This window comes from Lissotriton helveticus, chromosome 5_1 (assembly GCF_964261635.1).
Source record: "Lissotriton helveticus chromosome 5_1, aLisHel1.1, whole genome shotgun sequence".
NCBI lineage: Eukaryota > Metazoa > Chordata > Amphibia > Caudata > Salamandridae > Lissotriton > Lissotriton helveticus.
In genome coordinates, this window is record NC_136065.1 from 243,371,391 (window position 1) to 243,387,215 (window position 15,825).

At 43.4% G+C, this 15,825-nt stretch overlaps 1 protein-coding gene across 1 annotated transcript; it reads right to left on the reverse strand.

Annotated features, from left to right (window-relative positions):
• Positions 1 to 543: 543 nt before the first annotated feature.
• Positions 544 to 15,465, reverse strand: ZMYND19 (zinc finger MYND-type containing 19). Its single transcript, XM_078642116.1, has 6 exons — positions 15,145 to 15,465; positions 13,442 to 13,501; positions 10,674 to 10,780; positions 9,635 to 9,775; positions 4,402 to 4,582; positions 544 to 1,356 (listed from the first exon to the last, which is right to left on the reverse strand). Exons 1-6 carry the CDS (start codon positions 15,433 to 15,435, stop codon positions 1,213 to 1,215), a joined length of 924 nt encoding a protein of 307 aa, XP_078498242.1. The 5' UTR covers positions 15,436 to 15,465; the 3' UTR covers positions 544 to 1,212.
• Positions 15,466 to 15,825: the final 360 nt, after the last annotated feature.

Genomic DNA, 15,825 nt, shown 5'->3' on the forward strand with positions numbered 1-15,825 from the left:
CGGTTTTACACGTTGTGCAGGTGTGGAGTCTGGCACGCAACAGGGAAAACGGTATACGTCCTACCTTAAACTACCTGGCAACTTTCAGGGACATACAGCTCACTCTGCTTGAAGGAAGGCAGCAGCTTTTGGGTAACATCATTTAAATCTGTGCTGCCATGTGCTATCACTCCACAGTTACTCTAAAGATTATTGTACAGATTCAAAGTCAAATCTCAGTTGGTGACACAAAGCACCCTTAAAGTACTGGGTCTCGAGGTTAGTGTCTCCTCATATTCCAATTAGGGCACAATCCATGATGGAGAAGGAAACTATTTCCTGTAATTGTAGTTCTCCGTCATGGGCATCTCTAGCATTATAAACCAACCAGTCGAGCCTGCTCTGCGCCAGAACAGTTTAGTAGTCTCTCGAGAAGCTTCACAAAGGGCATAGGAACTGGTGCAAGGTATATTGAGTGCTAGGGGGCTGTTGATCTTAAAGTGCTAGCACTTAGTTCACTGGACAATCTCTGCTTTTAAGCAATTTAAAAAGACTGCAAATGCATTTTTCTTGTTTAAAACAACTGTATTTATAAATATGTTTAGATAATTATTCCAGAATTCCCATTACACCTGCAGGAATTCTTCCAGCAAACGTTAGTCGGGTGAAGATACCTTTGATGTAGCACTAAAACTACAAGAAGCTTTTCCTTTGAAGACAGATCCTTACACAACAGTTAAGAAGCAACCAAGTTAAGTCACTTATCTCGCAATAGCAGCAAGTCATATCCAATGACCGAAAATTAAAAAAATAAAATGCATTCAGCACATGAATTTTCTTTTTTACTCATAAGCAAACCGTGTTCCTTCTGGACAGTACACGTTAATGAGTCTTCTATTTGAGTTTCCTAACATAAAAAACCTGTACATAAGTTTACAAACATATTAACATATAAATAATCAGAAGCTTCCTGCCTGGAGCCTTCACAGTAGTCCTTTGCTTGAACATGTAATACTGGAACGGAAAACCTGCCCCTTAATGCAGTCACAGTTCGAGCCGGTTTAGTCCATACCGTCATCATTCCACTCAAGCATCACAGGGTTTTTATATTTTGTCAATGTTCTCTCAGTGCCTCAGGCTTAAATAACCAGTCAATACTGTGCAAACCCAATCGCGTGACACTTCAGTGAAAAAGAATCACGCTGTTGTGGAAAGGGTGCTCCCTGACCCATATCATCGTTCTGGCTCCTGTTCTTGCTGTAAAGTGCGTTTCTTCTCCCGACAGTGTTTTTTATGAGCTGGCCAGTCCTTCTGCTGACACTGAGAACCACAGTACCGTGCCACTTGACATCGACCACAGATATTGAATTCCCGCAACTAAAAAAAAAAAAAAAAAAAAAAAAAAAAAAAAAGATTTAATATAGCTGCTCTTACATATAGTGTTAGTACAGGAAACACGGTACAAAAGGGGGTGGTGATGGAAGGAGCATCTGAATCAATCAAACACTCACACCCAGTCAAAAGATCTGGGTTTAATCCATCACCGTTCTTTAGTGGCGGAGTGAGCTAAAGAACGGTGATGGATTAAACCCAGATCAGTTGACTGGGGGGTGAGTGTTTGTATTGTCAACGCTCCGTCCATCACCACCTTTGGTTTTTCTTAGTACAGGAAACACTGCATTTAATGCACAGAAACATGCCAGTGGTTGGAGAAATGTAAACGGTGGTTGAGGGGTTATACTATGAACAGGTTAGAGTTGTGAAAAATAATTGAAACTGTAATCTGTGACATTCTTTTGTGCACCACAATGCTGTGTGTAACGACATACCCAACCCTATAGTATAAATCAGACCTTGTGTGGATAAATCAAACTACAGATGAACCGAACAACCATTTGAATCTTGACAAACTATTCAAAGAGTCATCCAGAAAGCCTCAAATTAAATAAATGGACAGCACAAGTAGTGCACAAAATACAGTACTTGCTCCTTAGTCCTGATTACAAAAGCCAATTGATTCAACAAGACAACCAGCGGGTGATACTGAAGAACTTTGAAAGCCATATCTATTACCAAAAAAGTATACGGGGGAAGTGGGGGTGCCGATTTTGCCTTGTGGCAGAGTTTTGGATAATAAAGGCAGAGCTCTACAACATGAAAACATATAAATTGACCCCAAACTGGAGGACGGTCTAGTGTTATGGAGACAGCTGCAGGAAAATACTAACGCAACCAAGTGAGAGGACTCATTAACTATATTGATATACAAGATGTAAGCCAGTGAAAATGAGATAAATATGCCAAAACTGTCAAATACGATAACGGAACCCAACTGTCCCACCAGTTCATTTTTACGGAACTAGGACGACTTTGGATACAAGAGAAAAAACAACGTACGGCCGGAAGCAACTTTGTCACAATACCTCACGAGGGTGGAATAGGGTGTGTGACCATGATTGTGGTATACGTGTGTGCAGAAATGCAAATGAGTGGTAGATGTTTGTGCAAAGGTTATGTGGACGACCGATGAGAATATGGCTGGCACAAATGTAGGTAGGAGTGCTGCCACAGGACATAACATATGTACTATAACTGAGGAAAATGAAGTGATGGCAGAAATACAGTAGAAACGTTTATGTATCCTAGGGATATGTAAATAAAGCACACTAATAATGTGTTGCGTATTAAGGACTCTCTACACTTTAAGTGCTCGCTTGAGTTCCATCCCACCCCGCGTATTATTTTGTATTGAAGCTAGTCAAGGGGTTTCATTTGACGAGGACTTCTAGCTTTGCGTGTACCTGTAGCATTGCAGTCCCAATCATGAAAAGAGGGCTACTCACACAAAAAGATAAAGGGTCGTCTTTTAAGTATGACGGATAATGGCAATGAGATATTAGGTACGGAAATAATGATTCAGGCTGGAATCTCGCCATCACAATCCAGCCATTGCAACCCGATCTGTCCGGAATGGGGAATAACCATGCAACCCCAAAAGTTTAGGGTCCTTTTAGCTGGTTATGCAAATAATGTTTAAGATATCATCTCGCATACTGCATGCAGGCAAGCATATTATAGGAAAATCAAGTCTGCCGTTTCAAAATCCTCCGAGACTAAGTTTAAAAAGCTAGAAAGGAATTTAATAGATTGCTTCATACAAGCCATCAATGGCAAATGCACTGACGACAAGGTTTAATATATATGTGCATATTGCACACGTTTCAATCTCTAGATTGAGTTTCCTGTGACACCCCAGCCCTCCCTGTGACACCCCAGCCCTCCCTACGCACCAAAAAAATCAGCAGCTAAGCTTATCCGAGTGAGTGGGCCCGCTGGGTGAAACGATTACTCCCCTGTATCGGTCTCTCTGGGAGCCCGCTGCTCACTTCTCAGCCACAAGGCTATCAAATGACCTTGAAGAATTGTAAGTCTCCACCGGAGACGGACTCCACACTTGCATTCCCGCCCGCCCCCTCCTGTCATGAGAAGTTGGCTGCGAGCCAGTGTTCAAGAATACTATGCTCACACCATGACGAATCAAGGGCGCGAGTCCAACCCGGACTATAAAAGCGAGATTTGACCGTAAAAGAGCCCAGGCACTTCAAAACAAGCATTGGCTGCGCGGCCGTAAAAGTAACGCGTCCGTGAAAGCGAAAATAATTGCGATTCTGGGGACGTGCTCTGTGGTGGGGAGGGACTGAGCGCCGTGAAAGTGATCGCCTGTGAGCGATGCGGTCACGCGGCGAAAGTAAAAGTGATCGCGAGGGTGCCCGAGAGCGATGCCCTTAATGAGGAAGATAGGAATGCCAGACGACGGCTGCACGCGCGTGCGTAACCGCAAGCTTGAGGCCAGCAAAAGCCTTTGTTAGCACTTTGAAAACCCACTTACTAAATGGCTCGCAGAGCAGCGCATGCGCTGGCTCAGACGAGACCTAAAAAGGCGCCTTTCCATGGACAAATGGTACGAGGATACGTTATCTATAGGTTCAAACAGACAGCCGATTAACTTGGAATGGAAGTGTAACTCTCGGTGAAAAGGTGTGGGGGAGGGGAGGGTCTATAATAGGGGGAACTACTAGAACTAGGATCACAGGTAACTACATTTTCCTTACGACTTCATGTTCTCAGGAGACCTGAATTTGCGACTGAAAGAAAATAATAAACGAACTACTTACAATTTTTTGTGTTTTTTTTTTTAAAGTCTTATTTGTTGCCACAACTTATTTATATACAGAATATGGGAACGCATTTCAAATTTACATGGCAGCAAGATCACACCTTCTGATAAAGCTTTTTGTAATTGTTTTACTGTTATGTTTCCACTTAATTTAACGCACACAGTTGAAGGCAAAATCATTCACTATAAACAATTCATATTTTAAGGGAAGACTATTAAATTAAATAAACTTGCTCACAACTCACCTGCTTTTCAATCATCGTGCATGGAGGATAATGACATTCATAATAAGTGCATGAATTCTCTTCCTCTTCTACTACATCGCCATTTGCATTGTAATAGCGGGTAACATTCAAGACTGGAAACTGCTCTTCTATGGGGTCAGTGGGAAGTTGCTGAATTGCCAACCAGTAGAGACTTTGTTCCCTACGGGAAAAAGAAGGAAAACAATTTAAGAGTCTGCCAGCTCCTTAACCTACTCAGTTTTTGCAGAGTTTGATTTCTAGTCTATAGAAAAAAATCATACTACTTCTGTTGGTTTTTAGAGTCTAGTGTGAATAACGAGTTGTAGAAATCATAGGCTTAGTCAACTACTAACCTCCAGAATAGAAGATTAGGAAGCATAATTCCCCTCTGGCAAGACTGAGGTTGCGTTCATGCAAAGCCTCGAAGCAGAGCACCCACAAATGGACACAGGAACAATTTAGGCTCACAGATTGCTTTTACAGAAAATACTGCCGTAAAACTAAATGCTTTACATGTTAAACTGGACAGATTAAAAAAAAAAAGTATTCAGCAACTGGAAGAAAAGAGATTATAACCGGACCTAGCATTCAACTGATGTTAACATTACCCCTACTTTTGGTTAGTGAATAATTAAAAGACGTGTTTACCCATACCAGTAACCAGTCCTGGTTATCTGTACCAGTGACTAGTCCCTGGTAACCTTGTGTCGTTCAAAACGTTTACGTAAGGGGACAGGCATGGAAGCTTATGATCATAAATTAGATTCTCTACAATCATTCCGTCCCATTCAGGGTGATACTCTAAAATGAGGTCTGGGTAAAAGAAACATGCTGGCAACAGAGCATAATACAATTCAAATCACTCTTTCTGCAATCATTTAACCCAAAATATGTATGGCCGAGACAAATCTAAGAAAGAAACAAATTGCAGACACAATACATAGAAAGGAAAGAAACCTAGCAACAGTCTCCTCTACTCCCTTAATGCAGCAGTAACATTTAACAATACAGAGTATACTTTTATAAGACTTCAGTTCTGACGGGGGATCCTAAACAGATGCAATCTTGGGATATAGCAAGACTAACTTCTTTAAGAACGATCTTCTTTGAAAAGTATAGATAACTAACACGGGGCCGACTAGATCCCCTGTGCAGCATGGAATGGAAACCACACAGTAATAAGCAGGATGCTAGGAGTAAGTCATCCCTTAACATCCACCACCACCCTTATCCTCCCTATCTGCCACCAATTGTAGAATCCTAATGATACTGCAGCTGATGACCATGATCCTTCTACTCATCCTCCCTCTCCGGATCCTCCTACTCCAGATTCTAATCGCCATTCCATTGCCTCTATTCCGCTCCCCCCTCCATACCTCTTTCTGGTCTCCCCTAACAGTCATCCCTAAACCTCCACCACAACCCTCCTCCTCTGCCACCAATTGTATCATCCTGCTGCTGAGCACCATGCTGATCCTCCAAATTCTGAGCGCCATCACCTTGCACCTGCTCCACTTCCCACAATACCCACTTCTACTCCTCCCTTGTAGCACTTATTCTTCCTGCCAACCCCCCATCCTTCACCCAACCCCTTTGCTCCTCTGCTGCTTCTTTAACCACCACACCACCTTGTGACAGAGACAGAGAGTTAGAGATATAAAAGCTCCAAGGTTCCCATCTGTGGAAACACACTCTGACATCCACTGCAGCAACGGATTCAGTTTACAGCATGCCTGTCGATTCACTCCTGACTCGTTTCGTGCTCACTGCACTCTTCAGAGGCGCGACAGTCATTTTGGCATAGAGGTCACACCTCCCACTTAAAAATAGATCGGCTCTCCAATGGGCGACTCAAACAAGTCCATGTTGGTTTGTGGGTGTTTGTGTGTGCCTCAGTTATGTGTCGCTGTCTGAGACGTTTCAAGCCCACCAATGGGCCTCCACTCGCACATCCGGCTGGGAACCTAGGAGCTTTGATTTTTACGCAGCCTCCCAGACGCGGGAGATGCACCACCCGGTAATTGGGGGCCATGGAGCTCCGAATCATGGAGTCTCAATGTGGAGGCATCCATGGAGGATTGACAAGCTGGATGAGCGAGTGGAGGCCCATTGGTGGGATTGAATCATCTCAGACATCGGCACACAATACAAGACCCACAATCCAACGCAGACTCATTCGAATCGCACATTGGAGGGCTCAATTTTGAGTGGGAGGTGTGGCCTCTATGCCAAAATGACTGTCACACCTCTGAAGAGTGCAATGAGCACGAAACGCGTAGGGCGTGAATCGAAAGGCATGCTGTAAACTGGATCCGCCCGCCAATAGGCTTTTACCTCCTGATGGTTGCAACAGTGGATGTCAAGAACGTCTCCACAGGTGGGAACCTTGGAGCTTTGATTTATTGATATATATCAATCAATCTAAGTCATCCTGTGTTTGCCAACTGGTGGTAACTGACTCACTGTCTAACCAGGCCCAGTGCTATGCTGAAATCACAGTGAAAACACAGGCATTAGGGCACACTAGGCGTTAGGGTACATCTTTAATTGTTATGACCCCGCCCTACAAGTCCCTAGTAGATCATGGGGCCTGGAGGTTAAAACTACCTTTAAGTTCCTAATATATAAAAGGGCAAGTCTCCCGTAGGTGTCAACGGGGAGGGGAGTCATACTAATTATAAGCAGTCTCCTTATATGCCATGGGGATAGAAATATTGCACATTTCACTTCCATCATTGTAGTGTAGTGCCTCCTAAAATCAACTTTGGTGCTATGAACACTGGAGTGAGGATCTACACTATTTTTGTATATTCAGGACTCCAAGGCCTCTCCTAGGTGTTCCTGGGGAGACGGGGTCATGTAGTTAAGCAGGACCTTTATAAAAGATGGTTTGTATACTCGAATGATGAAGAAATTGCACATTTCAGGTTCCCCCTTGTAGATACCTAGCCCCATAGGATAACATTGCAAGAGTTTATGAACGCATAAATATTGCTAGGTACTGAATTAAATATCATTCAAGGACTTGGGAGAAGGGTATTGATAAATCCAACAATATGCGGTTGTTGAATTTATCCTAAAATGTGCAGAAAATAACATATTACTTTGTCTGCAAGCTAAAATACAGCCTTCCTGCAGGCTTCGGATTGGGCAGATTCAACAGTATTAGCCAGGCTGCTTAAATGAAGTGCTAAGTGACTCACCCAGGATGTCTGCTGGAAAGATCAGCTGCTTGAAACTAAGAGAAGGATTGCCATGCTGGAAACTTGGTTTGCACCACCAGGCCCTGCATTCGGACTGATCGCACCTGCTGCACTATCCAGAGCTACAGCACTGTGGATGTATCATAGTTCTAAAGGATAACATTGTTGGCTCCCTGCATCTATGGGTTAACAGAGCTCACCTGCATCATCACCACCAAGAGTCCATTACTTGGAATGCATCCAGTGAACTAAAGGGTTTTGTCCAGATGCATTGTGGAAATTGTGGTCCCAAACTTTCACAGACCACCTTGGGCCTTCCAGACGCGCAGATTGTGTTTTGAACACTTTTTCAAGAGGAACTCCAGAAAGAAGTTCCAGACGTTTGAAGCAACTTTGGAAAAAATCTCCATAAAGGTGACCGACACCCACAAGAGCCAAGCCTTCTACCTTCAACTGCAACCCGGATTCCAGGTTCGCCCCGATGAAGCACTCAGAGGTCAGTGTTCGACTGGGAGCTCCTTGAAAGTTAAGCCAGCTAACCCTCACCAAATCCAGACCGGTGAAAAGCATGGAGGGACCCTGGCAGAAAAAACCTCCAGAAAAGTTTACGTCAGAAGGTAATATTTTAACCGGGCCTCCCGCTCAGTGCATGGCGCAGGGCTCCATAACGTCTGGCCTGAAAGTTTGGCCAGGCGTGACCAGATGTCCCAGAGTGGTGCTTTCGGTTTCCATGTGCTAGAAGTGTTTAATCTTTAAAAATTCAGAGCTCCAGTTCTCTCCATTGGATTTGTCATTTTTGGTGTCATTTTAAAGATAAAAATATTTCAAATGTATACGAATTGGCGTGGGGTTTTTATTGTGTGTTGTGTCTCAATGGTTTACTGAATTGGTATTTTTAAATACTCTACATACCAGTCTCCTACATTAAGCCTGCTAGGTCGCAGCCTAGCTACCATGGGTTAAACATGGAATAATTTATTGAGACCTATACTGAGCCTTAGACTGTGTAAGTGGCCTTATTGCCAGTGGCAGATGCATATTTATCGAATGGAATGTGGAGACAGTTCAGAGAAACAGACTTACTAGGATATATACATGTGTGTAAATGAGTTGTTACAAATAGGAACATTTGCTATCCTTTAGGCCGCCTCCATCAAGCTCACTGTCTCCTACCAGGAAGGATTGCCTCAAATGTAGTACTTAAACTACCTCCAAGCATGTATCTACTTATTTAGGTGTTGGTATTTCTATAGTGCGGACCACTGAACCAGACCCCCGATAAGCTGTCCCACAAAGAATGCCTTTATGGGGAGCTACGATCATGTCTGCAAGCCCAATGTGCAGGGCATCACCTCTGTAAGGAGAAAGGACCGAGGCTTCTAATGTTTCTAATTTTTCCAGGAGAAAAGGTTACATTTCAGCAGTAAGGAGAGTTGGAACCAGACAGTTCTTCCTAAAAAATATGTTCTATGAGGAAGCAGTCATGCCGTAGGAAAAATCGGAGGTATTTGGCCTGGTCTGTTTGTTGGAGTGTGAAGCCTGCTAGGTTCATTTTGGAGAGCCAAGTTTGAATCTGGGATGGTTTGGTGCTGTTGGCAAACAGGAAGAATTTGGTCTTCTTCGAGTGGAGTAAAAAGTTTGTGGACCTCAAGGGTTGTATGAGTTTGAGATAAGGGGCAAGAATTGAGTTAAAAAGAAAACAAGGCGAGAGGATGGAGCCCAAGATCTAGTAGTTAATATCTTTAATAACGGTTGGCAAAGTAGGGTGTGAACCATTGCATAATAATTCTAGCAAAACTCATGTGTGGTTTCAAGGTGTCCTGGAAGGTCAAAGGCTGCAGAGAGTTTGAGCAGGACCAGGGGGTAATTTGTCACTGAGGACGTGAAGTGTATTGCTAAAAACTAGGAGTGGATGCATCAGGAGTTTTTAAATTGTTTTTTTCTCTTTCAAATACTGCAAGGTGAAACTAAGACATTTGTAGATTTTTTTTAATTCTGGTCAAAGATTATTTTCCGGTAATTTACTATACCTTTGTTTGCTTGAGGTTTCCTCAATTTTTGGGCTCCAGCCCCACAGAACTAACTGCAGATTGTCAAGCCTATTGTCCACAGTCACTCCGTTTAGATGGATTACTTGAAATCCAGGTGCAATACCTCCTCTGTGCCTTTCCCTGCAATACACAAATAAAACAAGTACATTTCTCAAAATTCTTGGAAAGCTATTCCTCAGGGCGTAATTCACACAATGCACTAACTAATTAAGTATATTTCACTTATATGACCACTTTGCAAAACGTTTCATAAAGTAGTTGGGAATAGGCATGAAACAAGGGGGAAAAAATGAAAACATTTTTCACATTGAAAAGTACCCGTTCCAATAGAGTGGGTAAACAAAAAGGTTCTACCTTATTTGCAGTCTGAACACACTATGCTTAGCAGTAATACAGGATAGCTATACAACTGGGTGCTACAGATAATCAAACCATGGTGATTTTACAGTATGCGAGGTTAGGTTATGCATTTACCCAAGTGCCACAGCTCTAAGAGCCAAGAATGTAGTAGTCGTCCCTTCATTAAGTTACAGTGTGGAGAGAAGCAATGAGTGGACAACTATAAGAAAATAGCCTGAACTGCATTGTTGGGAGGGTTCCACTGACAAACCTCCTATGCTAACAGTAGTAAATCAGTGATTAATATATAGAGGATGAAAAGGCTGATTCACTTGCGGACTCTGGTGCACCCTGAGCTCTTCTATACAGTTCAACCTCTGCTCCACCAAAGTACACCTCAGCAAATGGCAATATAAGAGCTGCAAGACCCAATAAGGTATCCCACTTACAACAACGGCTGCTACCAACATCAACTGTATACCAATAGAAATGGAAATGCCAATTGGTTGCTAGCTTTAAGCCAATGGGCAGACCAGTACATGGCCTCGGACAGTCCGGCTTGTTAATACAAAATAATCATTACATTGAAATGTACACAGTCCAACAGGTGCCTATCGCACGGTGTTCTTAATTTGTCAGAATGTAAATAGCTTTCATAAGTCACTGATATAGTACCTACCACAACAAATCATGGAGTAAACGACCAGAAGTACGTCCTTTGTTTTTGTCAAATGCATATGCAAATATCTTTGCACCATTCCCATCAGCATCTACTTCCATGCGTGCCTAAATAGAAGGATAAAGGTGAGGCCTTTTACAGCTGAATATTTCAGGAAACATTTCAACAACATCCTGGTGGCTTTTTCAAATGCATTAATAAAAGGTCATGTTTCGCCCTTACAAAAAAACACAATGCCCAAAATATGTATGAAACTTAATGGCATATATGTACTGGTTTTGTCAGAGTTATAAAATTGTAATCCAGCCTATAAATTCACCTTCACAAAAAGGTATGTATAATTAGGTGGGTGTAGGTCTTCAATGTGCTTAAAAGCAAACTAATCCGGAGCAACCCAAACAAAAATAAAAACAAAAAAGTATAGTTCTTACTTCACATAACTTGCTTCCACAACAACCACAGTACAGTTCTCTACATGGCAATAGCTATAATAATCTGATTACAGATTCCCTCCCTTACGAATACTGCAACGTTGACTCTTACTAACTTTCTGGAAGACTGCATACAAAGGAAGATTCAACATGCAGACCGTGGTGTTACTGTGCTTTCTAGATACCCTCTCAAACACACGAGTTCTGCCCTAACCAGTGTTGGACGACAAATTCTGGGACTACACACTAACACCACTCTAAAAAGACACATCATGTGAGCATTAAATACATAAGAAAATACCTAAGAGTCAGGTCTTTGGACTACCACTTCAAGATTAAATAAACAATTTGGCAAATCAATTAAAAATCTGCCAACGGGATACTGCTACCTGTGTTATGTGGAGCAGACATAAAAGTTACTCACATGTATTAATTTTTTTTTTTTTTTAAAGTGGTGATTAAACAGTTTCTTACCATTGACTGCTAGCTGCTCGACCAATATATTTCTTAAGCTAGCAATCGGGACAGTTTATAATGCTGAAAATTACATTTAAACAATTTTATGTGGAAAAAGATTTACAAGATAAATTCAGGCTTTTCTACCAATTTAATTATAGCTAATGACTAACAGAATAAAGACGCCACTATACCCAACTAAGGACCCCAATCAAAAAGGTCTCCAGATATACCTGAAGGCTTTTTAGCCAAATCTCAGAGGACTATCTAGCTAAAAGTTGTGTAATAAGATGGTATGTCCCATTAGAATCCAGACAGAACAGAACGAAAATTGGGCGCTCGTACTTCACAGCACGTGAAGTGGTTATTTTACAGTTAAGTAAATTGTGAGACGATCCAGGGCACTATTCGACAGAGAGAATGGAAAAGTTAAGCCATATGTCTGGGGTCTTCAGTGATGGTATTCTTCACAAATTCCTAAAACTTACTCATTACACCCACCAAACCAGTCCCATAGACTTGTTCATTAGTTTTAAAAACGGGACTCCGTTTCAAAGGCAGCTAATGAATTGCGAGAATGATTGGCTCCAAAAACACTTAGGTTCATGCTCCCCACATCAGAATCCCCTGAACATCAGTTTGCATACCACACACCACTTTACTTCTGAAATCACAATCCTGATCAAGGTCTAAGGGGATCCCGCTCAGCAATCTGTTTTGGTCTCAACATACACTCTGGGCCTTGCATTAAACAAGGTTTTGAATACTTGCAGCCTAAACAAACAGGGCAATACCTAACTGGACCCTTTTGTAGGAAAAGTATTGTAATGTTAACAGTTGGTTGGCTTTGAATGTGTGGAAAAAAATACTGGTAGACAACAGTCGGGATAAGGAGATAATCCTACTTCCTAATCAAACCAGTAATGCTCACTCTGGAGATGGAGAATTGCCTGAGAGAACCTTCGAACAGGTCGTTAATTCCAACCAGTTGTACTAAATTACTTTCTTTAGTGCAAGTATTATCTTTCCTGGATCATGACATCGTTGTGTTTTATGATCATTAGGATCCTTTGTCTTCTGAAAAGAATGTATTAAATATTACCAATTTGATAGCTAATAAAAGGTGCTGGGAACTAGGTCGTCATTTACTTTTGTTATCACTAAAAATAGCATCCAAACTGTGCTTTTTGTGCTGCACCACTTCATTCTCAGCTTGTCAAAGTAAAAATGTTAGTTGGGATTCATGTCAACTCACAGTACATACACTGCACCTTTTTAAGAACCCTTAAGCTCCCCTCGCTTTCCACTGATTGCAGCAGATGCTAAGCTGGCACGTGTTGGTGTCTTTCAGAAGACCCACAAGTGATTTAGAGGCCTTTACTCTGTAAACGTAAGATCTTGCACTGGGATGTAACCACCAGAGATATCCTACCGATATACTAGTGTAATCATACTTGTGTAAAGAAGGTCCACGGATAAAATGTAACCTTAAAAACGCCATGGGGCATTTTAAGATAACTATAGTGAAGCAAACAATTCATGAGTCTGAAATGATGCAGATTTTTTTTTTTGTAAATGTATTTGACAAATTAACAGCAATATGTCAATCCTGGAGAGTATCAATGCAGAATCCACTATTACAATACAGGACACATTTGATCACGAATGTTTGTGCCATGTATAATCTGTAAAGCCAGTACACAAGGAGTCTGTTTGTCGCATAACTGCCCTGTAGTTTTGTACTAGGATCCGAGGCAAGGGGATTATCCCAAAAACTCGCTAAATGGATTACACGTGTATAAAATATACTGTGGAACACAAGTATGCAATACAGAGTCTCTCTTGAGGTAGATTCTAACTGCCACTGATAGAGCGACTTACCTCAAATGAGTAATTTTCAACTAATGGGATGTCTTGCTCGTCAATCAAAGTGTACTTGGTCTGAAAGAAAAGTCATATGGCAAGAGTTAACGTCATTAGATCATTTCGGTATCACTTTAGATCACGATGCGGACCCCAGGGCAGCAACAATTCCACACACCCAACTGGTTACCGCTAGGGCTGAAGCATGCAGAACTGAAAGTAAGTCCAGTGAATAATAAGAGTTTACAACAGTTTGAGTGTAGCGAATTGTTTACCAGTCGAATACATCCACATTTCTTTCACAAAAATGCTGTACAAATCACTGGTTATTTGTATTTAAATGTACACTTTCAGCACTGGCATTTTACTAAATAAATTCAGGTATGTTTGCACTGGTATTTGTTTTCCAATGCACTACATGTCATACGCTTCAAAATATAGCACAGGACCAACATTTAAAGACAAAATGTGAGTTTCGGCGAGTTGGATATCGGTGCGACGAGCCGTTTCTTACCAAAGTATTACTCGTGCGACAGTGGTGTGGTCTGTAGGTAGTAAGTAACATTCCATCAACCACATGATCTTTCAGTAGCCCTTACAGCTGTTCTGAACGATACCTTGTCTCATCAAAGGAGGCGGTGCAGCGGTTTTATGTTATGGAACTGCCATGGAGGAAACGTTGGACAGAACGTAAACTGAGCCACTACGCCTTGTGACTGCAGTAGCCTGACCATTATATTAATTAGCATTCAGATTGTGAAACAGCAGCATGCTGGAGCGAGTACATGCAACACGCCCAGAACAATGCTTCAGATAATCCTACAGGAAGTACTCGGATGCTCCGCCCATTAAACGGCTACTGACAGCACCTGCTGTTAACAACCTGTCAACTATCCCAACGTTTGAGCAAAAAACAACAGAGCTCCCTCCCGGACGGGCAACTGCATTTCCTTTAAACTCGTTCTTACACCATGTGATCCTCGCTTCCATGGTAAGGGACCGACCGACCTCTACGCTCAACACGTGTCCTCCCTATCATATAACCAGCATAGCCCACTTGCACCTATAGATATAGAGAGCGCAGCAGCACCTCAAATCTAACACATCAGTCATCAAACCACTCAACCTATACCAACTCCAACCCCAACAGGACGCCCCACATACAAGCCCCAGTAGCATCTGCAATCTATGTCGTATGCCACCCGATCAATCGCCCCGGCACACGATTCAGAAAAATAACCGTTTTTTCCTCGGCGCCCCCGACTCTCCATTTGCTACCTCAGGAAGGACCCTTCAATGCGACACACCCTCGCTCGGACCAGCTCTCCCCCGGCACAGGCCGAGGTGCTGCCTCCTCTCCCGCCACACCCGGTGACAGCTCCCCGGGAGGCCCTCCCCCGGCACAGCCTCGTGGTTCTCCTCCCATCCCGCCGGAGCTGCCGCACCTTCCCTGTCCACGGACCTGCTACACCGGTATCCACCCTATTACTTGTCGTTCACGATCCCATCCCCCTTAAGACCGGCCTGCTATTTATTTCCCCCCGCCAATCTTCCCCCTAGACCGGCGGCACTGCCTTTTCCAACGGGCCGCCACTCAACCACAAGGCATGGGTCCGCCTCCCCCTCTCTGCAGGCAGCCCTGCATGTAGCTGCTCTGTCCGTTTCGCCGCCGCCTCGATCTACCACCGCGTGGTTGGGTACTGCGGCCTGCCCCCGCTCACCTTGCCAGCCACCCGGCCCAGCCTCACGATGCCCAGCTTGAAGTCGCTCATGGTGGCCGACGCGTCCACGCTCTGCCCAGATGCCGGCTCGAGCCCCGCTCTCGCTGCGCTCTCTCGCCTTCTGTCTGGTGCCACGCGCCTACCGGGCGCCCTCACGCACGCGCGGTAACACTCCCACCTCGCGCCGCTGGCCGGCCCGCAGTCAGTCAGCGAGTGCAGACAGAAAAGAAGCCACAAAGCGCCCAGCTTCACACCAATCGGATCGCGCCGTTGGAGATGACGGGATCCCATTCCCGATTTGCTATTGGTAAAAGAAAAATTGCTGGCGTCCCTCCTGTACTCTGGCTGCCTGGCCAACGCCAATGGGAAAGCAGTGAAAAGCAACGTAGACACGCTTACTCGGCTATTACGTCAGTTTCGCGGGAAGCTTTGTCTTGAATACGTCGTCGAAGCAAAAGAGAAGCTTTGGCTCTGACAGGTTTCGCGCGCTCATTAGACGGAAGTGTTTTGCTTTTTACATGTTTTTTCGAAGTATCAGCGTAACGCATTGTAACGTCAATAAACACGGGAAAGCGTCTAGCTGTGTACCTCCGACACGTCTCAAGTTTTTGGCACTCTGAAAAGGGTGGAGTCAAGTGTTCGTGACGGGGGATTCCTATGAAGTTAATGGTGGTGAACGTA

Bases quoted from the DNA above. Each gene is read 5' to 3' on its own strand.
- ZMYND19 (XM_078642116.1), bottom strand. From the start codon at position 15,435: ATGGGATCCCGTCATCTCCAACGGCGCGATCCGATTGGTGTGAAGCTG. The intron at 10,781-13,441 runs GTAAGTCGCTCT...CCTTCTATTTAG, and splicing joins TTGAAAATTACTCATTTGAG to GCACGCATGGAAGTAGATGC. The intron at 4,583-9,634 runs GTATAGTAAATT...TTTTTCCCGTAG, and splicing joins GAAACCTCAAGCAAACAAAG to GGAACAAAGTCTCTACTGGT.